General features: G+C 43.8%; 1 protein-coding gene across 1 annotated transcript in view; it reads right to left on the minus strand.

Moving 5' to 3' along the window:
* Positions 1–14165, minus strand: part of SLC17A8 (solute carrier family 17 member 8) — a 73389-nt gene that overhangs the window by 16023 nt on the left and 43201 nt on the right. The window contains exons 10-11 of the mRNA XM_069764305.1: positions 11779–11889; positions 7521–7648 (exon numbers count right to left, since the gene is read on the minus strand). Of these exons, the coding sequence (XP_069620406.1) occupies positions 7521–7648; positions 11779–11889 (239 nt within the window). The remainder of the gene's footprint in view (positions 1–7520; positions 7649–11778; positions 11890–14165) is intronic.

The following is a 14165-nucleotide window of genomic DNA, read 5'->3' on the forward strand; positions in this document are numbered from 1 at the left end:
ACTGTGTCACTGGATTGCCTTCATAACAGTACAAGGAGCCCAACTAATGATTCTCAATAGAGGGAAAAAAGAAGTTCTGACATCATTTTCTTTTCTCAGCTCTGTGTTCAGTCTTTTTTTCCCCTAGACATTTGGGTGCTTCAGGACACAGCTGTGGACATGGATATTCAGGGTCTGTGCTCTTCAATGGATAATCTCGTTATAAATGTACAAAAGATTCAAGATACTATTGATCAGAAATCTATGCTAGAACCAAGAATTCCTATTCCTGATTTGTTTTTTTGGTGATAGAACTAAGTTTCTGAGCTTCAAAAATAATTGTAAGCTATTTCTGGCCTTGAAACCTCATTCTTCTGGTAATTCAGTTCAACAGGTTTTGATTATTATTTCTTTTTTGCGCGGCGACCCTCAGGACTGGGCTTTTTCTCTTGCGCCAGGAGACCCTGCATTGAGTAGTGTCGATGCGTTTTTCCTGGCGCTCGGATTACTGTACGATGAGCCTAATTCAGTGGATCAGGCTGAGAAAAATTTGCTGGCTTTGTGCCAGGGTCAGGATGATATAGAAGTATATTGTCAGAAATTTAGGAAGTGGTCAGTACTCACTCTGTGGAATGAATCTGCGCTGGCAGCTTTGTTCAGAAAGGGTCTCTCTGAGGCTCTTAAGGATGTCATGGTGGGTTTTCCTATGCCTGCTGGTTTGAATGCGTCTATGTCTTTGGCCATTCAGATCGGTCGTCGCTTGCGCGAGCGTAAATCTGTGCACCATCTGGCGGTATTGTCTGAGATTAAACCTGAGCCTATGCAGTGCGATAGGACTATGACCAGAGTTGAACGGCAAGAACACAGACGTCAGAATGGGCTGTGTTTCTACTGTGGTGATTCCACTCATGCTATTTCTGATTGTCCTAAGCGCACTAAGCGGTTCGATAGGTCTGCCGTCATTGGTACTGTACAGTCCAAATTCCTTCTGTCCATTACCTTGATATGCTCTTTATCATCGTATTCTGTCATGGCGTTTGTGGATTCAGGCGCTGCCCTGAATCTGATGGATTTGGATAATGCTAAACGTTGTGGGTTTTTCTTGGAGCCTTTGCGGTGTCCTATTCCGTTGAGAGGAATTGATGCTACACCTTTGGCCAAGAATAAACCTCAGTACTGGGCCCAGCTGACCATGTGCATGGCTCCTGCACATCAGGAAGTTATTCGCTTTCTGGTGCTACATAATCTGCATGATGTGGTCGTGTTGGGGTTGCCATGGCTACAAACCCATAATCCAGTATTGGATTGGAACTCTATGTCGGTATCCAGCTGGGGTTGTCAGGGGGTACATGGTGATGTTCCATTTTTGTCGATTTCGTCATCCACTCCTTCTGAGGTCCCAGAGTTCTTGTCTGATTATCAGGATGTATTTGAAGAGTCCAAGTCCGATGCCCTACCTCCGCATAGGGATTGTGATTGTGCTATCAATTTGATTCCTGGTAGTAAATTCCCTAAAGGTCGTTTATTTAATTTATCCGTGCCTGAACACGCCGCTATGCGCAGTTATGTGAAGGAATCCCTGGAGAAGGGACATATTCGCCCATCGTCATCACCACTGGGAGCAGGGTTCTTTTTTGTAGCCAAGAAGGATGGTTCGCTGAGACCGTGTATTGATTACCGCCTTCTTAATAAGATCACTGTTAAATTTCAGTATCCCTTGCCATTGTTATCTGACTTGTTTGCTCTGATTAAGGGGGCTAGTTGGTTCACTTAGATAGATCTTCGTGGTGCGTATAATCTGGTGAGAATCAGGCAAGGAGATGAATGGAAAACTGCATTTAATACGCCCGAGGGTCATTTTGAGTATCTAGTGATGCCATTCGGACTTGCCAATGCTCCATCTGTGTTTCAGTCTTTTATGCATGACATCTTCCGTGAGTATCTGGATAAATTCCTGATTGTTTACTTGGATGACATTTTGATCTTCTCAGATGATTGGGAGTCTCATGTGAAGCAGGTCAGAATGGTTTTCCAGGTCCTGCGTGCTAATTCTTTGTTCGTGAAGGGATCAAAGTGTCTCTTCGGTGTGCAGAAAGTTTCATTTTTGGGGTTCATCTTTTCCCCTTCTACTATCGAGATGGATCCGGTTAAGGTCCAAGCCATCCAGGATTGGACTCAGCTGACATCTCTGAAAAGTTTGCAAAAGTTCCTGGGCTTTGCTAATTTTTATCGTCGCTTCATCTGTAATTTTTCTAGCATTGCCAAACCATTGACCGATTTGACCAAGAAGGGTGCTGATTTGGTTAATTGGTCTTCTGCTGCCGTGGAAGCTTTTCAGGAGTTGAAGCGTCGTTTTTGTTCTGCCCCTGTGTTGTGTCAACCAGATGTTTCTCTTCCGTTCCAGGTCGAGGTTGATGCTTCTGAGATTGGAGCAGGGGCGGTTTTGTCACAGAGAGGTTCTGGTTGCTCAGTGTTGAAACCATGTGCTTTCTTTTCCAGGAAGTTTTCTGCTGCTGAGCGTAATTATGATGTGGGCAACCGAGAGTTGCTGGCCATGAAGTGGGCATTCAAGGAGTGGCGTTATTGGCTTGAAGGAGCTAAGCATCGCGTGGTGGTATTGACTGATCATAAGAACCTTACTTATCTCGAGTCTGCCAAGCGCTTGAATCCTAGACAGGCCCGTTGGTCGTTATTTTTTGCTCGCTTCGATTTTGTGATTTCGTACCTTCCGGGCTCTAAAAATGTGAAGGCGGATTCTCTGTCTAGGAGTTTTGTGCCCGACTCTCCGGGTTTATCTGAGCCGGCGAGTATCCTCAAGGAAGGAGTCATTGTGTCTGCCATCTCCCCTGATTTGCAGCGAGTGTTGCAAAAATTTCAGGCTAATAAACCTGATCGTTGTCCGGCGGAGAAACTGTTCGTCCCTGATAGGTGGACTAGTAAAGTTATCTCTGAATTTCATTGTTCAGTGTTGGCTGGTCATCCTGGAATCTTTGGTACCAGAGAGTTAGTGGCTAGATCCTTCTGGTGGCCATCTCTGTCACGGGATGTACGTACTTTTGTGCAGTCCTGTGGGATTTGTGCTAGGGCTAAGCCCTGCTGTTCACGTGCCAGTGGGTTGCTTTTGCCCTTGCCGGTCCCGAGGAGGCCTTGGACACATATTTCGATGGATTTCATTTCTGACCTTCCCGTTTCTCAAAAGATGTCAGTAATTTGGGTGGTCTGTGATCGCTTTTCTAAAATGGTCCATCTGGTGCCCTTGGTTAAATTGCCTTCCTCCTCTGATTTGGTGCCTTTGTTCTTCCAGCATGTGGTTCGTTTGCATGGCATTCCTGAGAATATTGTTTCTGACAGAGGTTCCCAGTTTGTTTCAAGGTTCTGGCGAGCTTTTTGTGGTAGGATGGGCATTGACCTATCTTTTTCCTCGGCTTTCCATCCTCAGACTAATGGCCAGACCGAACGAACCAATCAGACCTTGGAAACATATCTGAGATGTTTTGTTTCTGCAGACCAGGATGATTGGGTGTCCTTTTTGCCGTTGGCTGAGTTCGCCCTTAATAATCGGGCCAGCTCGGCTACCTTGGTCTCTCCATTTTTCTGCAATTCTGGGTTCCATCCTCGTTTCTCTTCAGGACAGGTTGAGTCTTCGGACTGTCCTGGTGTGGATTATGTGGTGGACAGGTTGCAGCAGATCTGGACTCAGGTAGTGGACAATTTGACCTTGTCCCAGGAGAAGGCTCAGCTTTTCGCTAATCGCAGACGCCGTGTGGGACCCCGACTTCGTGTTGGGGATCTGGTTTGGTTATCTTCTCGTCATATACCTATGAAGGTTTCCTCTCCTAAATTTAAACCTCGTTTTATTGGTCCGTATAGGATTTCTGAGATTCTCAATCCGGTGTCTTTTCGTCTGACCCTCCCAGACTCCTTTTCCATACATAATGTATTCCATAGGTCGTTGTTGAGGAGATACGTGGCACCTATGGTTCCATCTGTGGAGCCTCCTGCCCCTGTTTTGGTGGAGGGGGAATTGGAGTATATTGTGGAGAAAATTTTGGATTCTCGTGTCTCTAGACGGAAACTTCAGTATCTGGTTAAATGGAAGGGTTATGCTCAGGAAGATAATTCCTGGGTTTTTGCCTCTGATGTCCATGCTCCAGATCTTGTTCGTGCCTTTCATGTGGCTCATCCTGGTCGGCCTGGGGGCTCTGGTGAGGGTTCGGTGACCCCTCCTCAAGGGGGGGGTACTGTTGTGAATTCTGTGGCTGAATTCACTCCTGTGGTCACAAGTGGTACTGCAGCTTCTGGGCTTCCTCCCTCAGGTGTTCTGGTGAGCTCGTTGGCTGCTTTGTTATTTAACTCCACCTGATTCTGTCTTCCTTGCTCCTTGTCAATGTTCCAGTGTTGGATCTGAGCTTTGGATCTTTCCTGTGGCCTGCTGCTCTGCTAGATAAGGGCTTCTTTGCTTTTGTTGCTATTTTTTCTGTCCAGCTTGTCTATTCGTTTTGCTGGAAGCTCTGAGACGCAAAGGGTGTACCGCCGTGCCGTTAGTTCGGCACGGTGGGTCTTTTTGCCCCCTTTGCGTGGTTTTTTGCTTTAGGGTTTTTTGTAGACTGCAAAGTTCTCTTTGCTATCCTCGCTCTATCTAGAATATCGGGCCTCACTTTGCTGAATCTATTTCATCCCTACGTTTTGTCTTTTCCTCTTGCTAACAGTCATTATATGTGGGGGGCTGCCTTTTCCTTTGGGGTATTTCTCTGAGGCAAGCCAGGCTTGTATTTCTATCTTCAGGCTAGTCAGTTCCTCAGGCTGTGCCGAGTTGCATAGGTAGTGTCAGGCGCAATCCACGGCTGCCTTTAGTTGTGTTTAGGATAGGTTCAGGTATTGCGGTCTACAGAGATTCCACGTCTCAGAGCTCGTTCTATTATTTTTGGGTTATTGTCAGATCACTGTATGTGCTCTGATTGCTGGCACACTGTGTCACTGGATTGCCTTCATAACAGCTGACCTCATGGACTGGCGGACTGTGGGTTGACAGTAAGTGGGGTGTCCAACCTCGTCATCATCATCCTATGTGTTCTCACACCTGTCGTCCTCAGAGCCAACCTCTTCCTGCCCTGACCGAAAAGTCAAGTTTTCGTTCCAATCAGGAATCTCAGTCTCATCATCATATTCCTCATTGTCTCCACCAACAGGAGTTACAATTTGGGAACGAGGGTCTACATTATGCTCAGAACCTTCTTCATCTGGGCCTGGATTTGACTCACAAAGATTCTGTGCATCAGTGCAGATCATTTCCTCGTCTGGATTCACAGAAGCTCTGGAGCAGACCTCTGACTCCCAGGCTATAGTATGAGTAAACAGCTCTGCAGACTGAACCATCTGTGTTACCCCATACTCAGACGGGCGGCTGGAGACTTGGGAGCTGTGAGGAAGCAAGTGCGATTGGGGTGACACGTATGAGGACTGGAGTAGTTGTGATGTTGAAGTTGACATGGAGGAGAGCCCACTTGAATGAGCACTTGATATCCGTTCAAGCACCTGCTGTTTTTGTGCCTCATCTGGAATTTGTAGCGATGCTCGTAGTGATGGTCGTAAGAAAGGGATCATATCAGATTGTCCACGAAAAGAAGTAGACATCTTACTTTGGCTGGAAGATGGTCTTTCTTCTGCAGATGTTACTGTTGCTTTACCATTTACCCCACGGACACAACCTTTTTTCCCTTTCCAACACACCTATTCCCCTTTCCACCAGCAGCAGGCCTTTTGCCACTCATTTTGGTGCTTAACTAATTGGCAACTCTGTATCTGTAGTTGTTGGCACAAAAAACGATGAATGAAAACCGAGCAGAGCTGAGTGGCCAAACTGTGGTACTAGGCCCAAAAGGATTTACTGGGTTAGATGCAGTAAAAATTTAGATACACAGGCAGTGTAGTTAGCTTCACAGGCGGGCTACTCCGCTGACGTTCAGACCCTGCTCCTAGACCCAAAACTATTTACTGGGTTAGATGCAGTAAAAATTTAGATACACAGGCAGTGTAGTTAGCTTCACAGGCGGGCTACTCTGCTGACGTGCAGACACTGCTCCTAGGCCCAAAACAATTTACTGGGTTAGATGCAGTAAAAATTGAGATACACAGGCGGTGTAGCTAGCTTCACAGGGGGGCTTATCAGATGACTATCAGACAATGCTACTAGCCCAAAAGGATTGGCTGATCTAGATTACACCAAATGCTATGAAAAACACTTGCACAGCACTGGCACAGACCTGCCTGGCAAAAAGTGCTATGAACTGCTGTAACCTACCCTGAAAAGGGCTGGTATTACAACTAGTCCCGACTCCTCCTGACTCCCTAAATCTATCTCTCAGAAAATTCGCTCGCAAAAAAGACTCTTTGACTGTATAGCGCCTACAGCAGCAGTGGTGCCGTCTAACACTAAGCTGCAGCAGTGAGGAAATGGTGGCGAAAGGGGTAAATGGCTGGCTCTTATAGGGCAAGGACATGTGACATACACAGCCAATGACACATGCCCTTGCTTGTGTGCATCACATGCACATTGCTGTGTGTGTGCGCACTGCTGATAGGCTGAGAGACTGCACCGCCCCACTGTAAATGCGGGAAAGAAAAAAAAATGGGGATAGGCGTTATTTTAGCACAGATCTATTCCCCGCCCACTATACACTGAAACACTCTATTAACAACGATAAACAGTTTTCATGTGCAAATCAAGTTAGGCTTTTGGTGAACGAACAGTTATCGAACAGAAACTCGAACAGCCGAATTTTAAGCAAATTGTTCGAGTTCGACGAACGACTCGAACACCGCCCAAAACAGCTCGAATTTGAAATTGGCGAACAGTTCGACTCAAACACCACTCATCTCTACTCGTCAGTGCGCAGCATGAGAACTGATGTGGCTAGATGAGAGGCTCTGGACTGGGGTCTAAGGGGTAAGGTTTCTCCTTGTAGAGAGTGACATACCAGCGCTGGCTTGTCAAGGTAAGGAGGCTTATAGGCCGTGCAATGCTCCTCTGGGAAATATAATATGCAAATTGCCTTCTCAGAGAAAAAGAGGACTTAAACTCTATAGCGCCACCTGTTGGAAGTAGCGATCCTACAAGTCAAAATCAACTCTTTAACGAGTCGTGCAATATGACTTAGGATAAGAGCCAAATCAGTATCTCAATATATACGGTGAGTAGACTAGGTATTTATTATAACGTGGAGCCAGTATTTTCTTCTTCCCCGTTATTTTCCACTTTGAATGATTTATAAATAACAGTGTGTAAGGTTGACATTCACATTAAAGGTAAAATTGGCCTTTTAAATGAAAACACGTCACATTACATCTATCAAAAAAAGTGACTTTGTACATTAATAATAAAAAAAACATATTAGTAATATTAGCACCAAACCTTTTCACACACGACCTAGGAGAAATAAAATAAAGTGACTGTATGGCATGAAAAAGGCAATCATTTTGCATGTATTTTATAATATTAGCATGTTTTCCATTTACATGGACATTGAACTGCTGGCTTTTACCTTATGTCTTGTCATAGCACCAACAATAAGTGGGCACACCATTCCAGATAAGGTTCCAACGCCATTAGATATCCCCATAAGAATGCTGGCATATCTTGGTGCGATGTCCAGATGGTTGACATTAAAGCCTGCAGCAACAATGAAGTTTGGTATAAAAAAAAAAAAAAAAGAGTCTCATTTTATGTGATATACCAACACAAAGTACTTGTGAAGTGTGAAGGAAATGATACATATGGTTTTCTATTTATTTAAAATATATACGGTAAATCTGAAAATTGTGATGCAAGCAGTCTGTAGTAGAGACTTGGATGAATAAAACATGGTTTCAATGGTTTACTGAGGTCACATCGATCACTAAAACATGGGCCTCTAGTCTTCGTTCTTGCTAGATGTGATCACGGTTGAATGGAGTGGCATGGCTGCAAATACATGCTGCTGGTCACTGTGCATGGGACTTACATGACTTGGCTATCTCTGATTGTCCCCTAGACAATGAATGGAGCAGTTTTGGACATTTAAAACCATTCCACATTTCATTGATAGGTTTTAATGGCATTGATAAGTAGAACATCTACTCTAAGAACCACACAGTTTTACCTATAGTATCTGATTTAAGTTTAAAAAATAGTAACATTTTTATTCGGCTGAGGATCAGGAGTAGACCTGTCGTACAGGAGCTCCTGAAAATTCCTTTATTATGAGCGGCAATATGCTTACATTTTGGGAAGAAACTGCATAAATCTTTATTTGAAACCTTCAGGACCAGGACACATAATGAGGAAAATGGATTTTAAGAAAGCAAAAGCAGATCTAGGGCATGCGGACTCTAGCCGTGGCATTGCTGCAGGCATGTGCCCACAAGAAAACAAGAGGCTGCACTCATCGGTGCCATCAAGCCCCAGACTGATTTCATTTCAAGGAGGACCTCTGCACGGGCTCCCGTCCACAGCGACTCCCAAGCTGAAGCCCACAGGACCCTACATGAGGAGTTCGGAGAACGCTGCCGCTGACGGAGTTAGGCCCAAAGCCGCGGTCTTGCCTGAGCAGGCAAGACCGGGAGGAAGAAGCAGCGCCGAAACCCCGCCCAAAACCACGCCCACAAAGCGCAGCAGCCCCGCTTCCAAAGCGAGGAACCCGGACCAAGCTGCCGGGGAGTCTCTGGATAAACCGCTCCCACAAGCGGCCCCCATCCTGAAGTCCCCGGGGCTCCCTGCTGCGGGGACGCGGGAGCTCCGGAGGTCTCATTTCGTCTATTCATGGTCGCCATCCTCTACTCTTTTAATAAAACTCTCATCCGGAACGGTACACATCGCGACCCCTTTAGAGGGCATGTCCTTCCTGCAACAGCATGGTCTGAAATCATACAGAACCCACAATAGTCCTGCCTGAATTATAGTTCTGCTTTACACATAGCGACACCTTTTTTCTACTATTAGGAGTTATAGATATGCCTCTTCCCAATGATTAGCTTTGACAATGAGCCAGATATTTTGCTGCCCACATAGTCGCAGGGTCACCCGAAGATGTTCCCGGACATAGTAAGCTACCTTATAACTTACTGTAAGATTAGGTTTAAAACAGGCTTTTGCATTTTATTACATACTGATTAAACAATATAGCTTTAGATATTCAAGTAGCGAATCTGTACAAAGTATTACTTATGTCACTTTAACAACCTACTGAGTTATTTCATCTCCACTATGTTTATATTAACCTACTATGTAATCGCCTGTTTCCCCTATTGCTATAGGGGCTTATTTTCCTCACCTCCATACCCCACTCTCTTCCCTCCATCCCCTCCTATCCTATCCTTCCCGGTTAAGAGTTAAAATCCTAATAAAAATATTTGGAAAGAAAAAATAGTAACATTTACGCTCTACATCACTTTTACTGCTATCTATCATATCATCCTTAAAGGGAACCTGTCATTAGGTTTTCCCCATATAAAGTAGGACCAGCACCTGTAAACCCTGTGTTACAGTATTCTAGAATGCTGTGTATAAGTCCCCAATGTGATCTCCATAAAACAGAAAATATATTTTATGATACTCACCCAAAGAGCGGTCCCGGTCAGGCGGGCATCACTGTTCTCGCATTATACAAACAGTATCCTCCATCGCACTCCTGCGCATGCGTACTTCTCTGCCTGCAAAGTATTGTAGTGTGCATGCGCCTACGCTCTTTGGCCTTTCCCCGCGCATGCGCACGGCAGAGAGAAGTGCACCTGCGCAGAAGCGCGATGAAGGACATCCACATGAAGCTAGGAGGGAGACAACGATCGGAAGAGAGGAGGCACTGTATCAAGAACAGCGACGTTCATCGGACCGGAGGTGAGTATAATAAATGCTGTTTTGTTATATGGAGAGCGCATTGGGGACTTCTATACAGGATTCTAGAATGCTGGCCCTACTTTATATGGGGAAAACGTGGTGACAGATACCCTTTAATCTACATAATATCTTTCAGCACAGATATTAATATTATTAGAAAATGTGCTAATGCCACAAGGAGAAAAGATATTCTAATGGCAGCTCCTGGCATCCCTGCTCGGAGATTTACTAATCAGTATCACATTGTAGGTCTGGCAAGAAAACAATATTATTTACATTCTACTATCAGATTCTGTAACCGGCTGATCACTCCGATGTTATCAAGCACGACATTCATTAGTTATAACAATGCTTGAATATTTGGGTCTTTGTTTGAAGAAATGAAAACAGGAGGCAACACTGATGGACATTTAATTACAACTAATCGTGTTAATGTATCTTCTTCAGCATCGGCGACACAGAATAATTAAAACAGATGCAAAGCGGGCGATGAAGTCTATTCAGGGTGGATTAATTCAGGCTGCAGGTAGGAAAAAAAACATTTCAAGAAAACCCAACAGAATGGCAAGAACAGAACAAGGCTGAAATACCTAACAGCATAATAAAATAACTGGAAAAAAGCTTCAAATTGTGTTTCATTGGTCTGGGTCCAAGCTTGTAACAGCATCTTATCAGCCGGACGGACACCAAAAAGGCACAATACAAAGTCAAGCAAGCCCTTCCACCCCTTCATTATAGAGTTAAATGGGAGTTTCGGCATCTAGACCCAGATCTGTCAAAGCTTAAATAGGTTGTTCCATAAACAGGATAGAAAATAAATATATGAACAGCTAAGACTATGGTTGGACTGGCCCACCCGAGGACCGGAGAATCCTCCGGTGGGCCCTAACTTCTCCTTACGGAGAGTTCATAGTGCAAACTATGAGTGAGGCAGAAAGGTGGGCCCTCAGAATAAAATCCTCTGGTGGGCCCAATGTTCTTCAGCCTGACATTACTAGGACTCTCCAATGTAAACAGTAGAAAGAATCCAAAAATTCCCTGTGTCAGTGGAGAGTTAGTGCACATTCATTGCCATCGCTACATTCACTTCCGTGGGACTTACTGTACGGCTAAGTGGTCGCAGACGCTGTTTAATGGACAAGCCCTTTAAACTGTAACTGCATTTTATTTTAAAAGCAATTTTTGACATGTGAAATTTGACAATTATCTGTATGTGAAGACACTAACTGTTCGCTAAAATGAAGGAACAGAAGCACTCAGCAAAGTGCTATTCCCCTAGTTATCATTTTACAGATTGATGAGGGTCTCTCTACAAGGACATCCACTGAACAAAATCTCGGAAATATCTTCATGACTGAATGTTTTTGTTTGTTTTTTTACAGTTACATTGTAATGAAAAAAATTCTGCAATTACTTAAAGGGAATACATCACCAGGATTTTGCTACCCCATCTGAGAGCAGCATGATATAGGGTTAGAGACCCTGATTCCAGTGATGTATCACTTGCTGCAGTTTTGATTAAAAACTGTTTTCTCTGCTGCAGATCCACCAGTTCTCTGAATGCTGAGTTCTTTATAACCCCGTCCACACCAGTGATTGGCAGCTGTGTACACTGTGCATAGGCAGAAAGCTGCCAATCAGAGGTGAGGGCGAGGTTATACAGAGCTCATGAATATGAAGCAGGTTTACTAGACCTCTAGTGATATTTATGAAAACTACAGCCCAATCAGAGACATAATGTTGGAATCAGCGTCTTGTCTCTACATTATGTTGCTCTCAAATTAGTGACAAAAACATGGTGACAGATTCCTGTGAAACAACACAGACAGCTAAACACTACCCATGCATTGCGCACTCTCACACGACATACAAAGTAGCATTAACAGTATAAACAGTACATAACCATATGTAATGGCAGCAGTTCTCACCTGATATAGCAAAACCACTGAATCCCACAGCAAGGACGAGAAATGAAATTGCAATAACCTTAGTATGAGAATAGCCCACCACTAGCAGAAGCGTAGCCTCCATTCCAAAACCTGCACAGAAAAATGGTAAAGTGATAACAAGTTGGAAAACTACAGGGTGAAAACTAAACCATTTACTGTACAGAGCCACATGCAAATACAGTTATATGAAAAAGTTTGGGCACCCCTATTAATCTTAAGCTTACTGTTTTATAAAAATAGTTTTTTTTGCAATAGCCATTTCAATTTCATATATGTAATAACTGTTGGACACAGTAATGTTTCTGCCTTGAAATGAGGTTTATTGTACTAACAGAAAATGTGCAATCTGCATTCAAATAAAATTTGACAGGTGCATAAGTATGGGCACCCCACCAGAAAAGTGACATTAATATTTAGTAGATCCTCCTTTTGCAAAAATAACAGCCTCTAGTCGCTTCCTGTAGCTTTTAATGAGTTCCTGGATCCTGGATGAAGGTATTTTTGACTATTCCTCTTTACAAAACAATTCCAGTTCAGTTAAGTTTGATGGTCGCCGAGCATGGACAGCCCTCTTCAAATGATCCCACAGATGTTCAATGATATTCAGGTCTGGGGACTGGGATGGCCATTCCAGAACAGTGTAACTGTTCCTCTGCATGAATGCCTGAGTAGATTTGGAGCGGTGTTTTGGCTCATTGTCTTGCTGAAAGATTCATCCCCTGCGTAACTTCAACTTTGTCACTGATTCATGAACATTATTGTCAAGAATCTGCTGATACTGAGAGGAATCCATGCTTCCCTCAACTTTAACAAGATTCCCGGTGCCGGCATTGGCCACACAGCCCCAAAGCATGATGGAACCTCCACCAAATTTTAGTGTGGGTAGCAAGTGTTTTTCTTGGAATGCTGTGTTTTTTGGCCGTCATGCATAACGCCTTTTTGTATGACCAAACAACTCAATCTTGGTTTCATCAGTCCACAGGACCTTCTTCCAAAAAGAAACCGGCTTCTCCAAATGTGCTTTTGCATACCTCAGCCGACTCGGTTTGTGGCGTGCTTGCAGAAACGGCTTCTTTCGCATCACTCTCCCATACAGCTTCTCCTTATGCAAAGTGCGTTGTATAGTTGACCGATGCACAGTGACACCATCTGCAGCAAGTTGATGCTGCAGCTCTGGAGGTGGTCTGAGGATTGTCCTTGACTGATCTCACCATTCTTCTTCTCTGCCTTTCTGATGTTTTTTTTGGCCTGCCACTTCTGGCCTTAGCAAGAACTGTACCTGTGTTCTTCTATTTCCTTACTATGTTTCTCACAGTGGAAATTGACAGGTTAAATCTCTGAGACAGCTTTTTGTATCCTTCCCCTGAACAACTATGTTGAATAATCTTTGTTTTCAGATCATTAGACAGTTGTTTTGAGGAGCCCATGATGCCACTCTTCAGAGGAGATTCAAACAGGAGAACAACTTGCAAGTGGCCACTTTAAGTAGCTTTTCTCATGATTGCATACATCTGGCTATGAAGTTCAAAGCTCAATGAGGTTAGAAAACCAAAAAAAGTGCTTTAGTAAGTCAGTAAAAAGTAGGTAGGAGTATTTAAAACAAGAAAATGATAAGGGTGTCCAAACTTATGCACCTGTCAAATTTTGTTTGAATGCAGATTGCACATTTTCTGTACAATAAACCTCATTTCAAGGCAGAAACATTACTGTGTCCAACAGTTCTTAGATATATGAAACTGAAATAGCTGTTGCAAAAAAAACTATTTTTATAAAACATTAAGTTTAAGATTAGTAGAGGTGCCCAAACTTTTTCTTATAATTGTAGTAAAGAAATATATTCAACTCTGAAGCAATTACTCACATGCTTGCCTGATTTTTTTCAGAGCATTAACCCCTTCACAAAATATGAAGTATATTTATGTCATGTCGTTCCCTGTATCTCCCTACATTTAATCAGTCATCGTGCGCCTTTAACAGCCATGGGTGGAGCGGCGCTCCACCTGCGACTGTTAACCACTTAAATCCTGCTCTCAATTACTGACAGTGGAATTTTACTCACGCCGGCCGGAAGCGCGTCATTCACCCAACATGGTCAACATTCATAGAAGATCATTATTTTATCTACAGTCATGGCCAAAAGTGTTGACACCCTTGAAATTTTTCCAGAAAATGAAGTATTTCTCCCAGAAAATTATTGCAAAGCGCTGGAGAGATCTGAAGTGGCCAGCAATGAGTACAGATCTAAATCCCATTGAACACCTGTGGAGAGATCTTAAACTGAGAAACCTGGAGCGGCTTGCCAAAGGAGAGTGCTCCGAAATTCCAGTTAAGAGGTGTAAGAAGCTTGTTGATGGTTATAGGAAGCC

The sequence above is a fragment of the Ranitomeya imitator genome, chromosome 4 (genome assembly GCF_032444005.1).
Source record: "Ranitomeya imitator isolate aRanImi1 chromosome 4, aRanImi1.pri, whole genome shotgun sequence".
In the NCBI taxonomy this organism is placed as follows: Eukaryota; Metazoa; Chordata; class Amphibia; order Anura; family Dendrobatidae; genus Ranitomeya; species Ranitomeya imitator.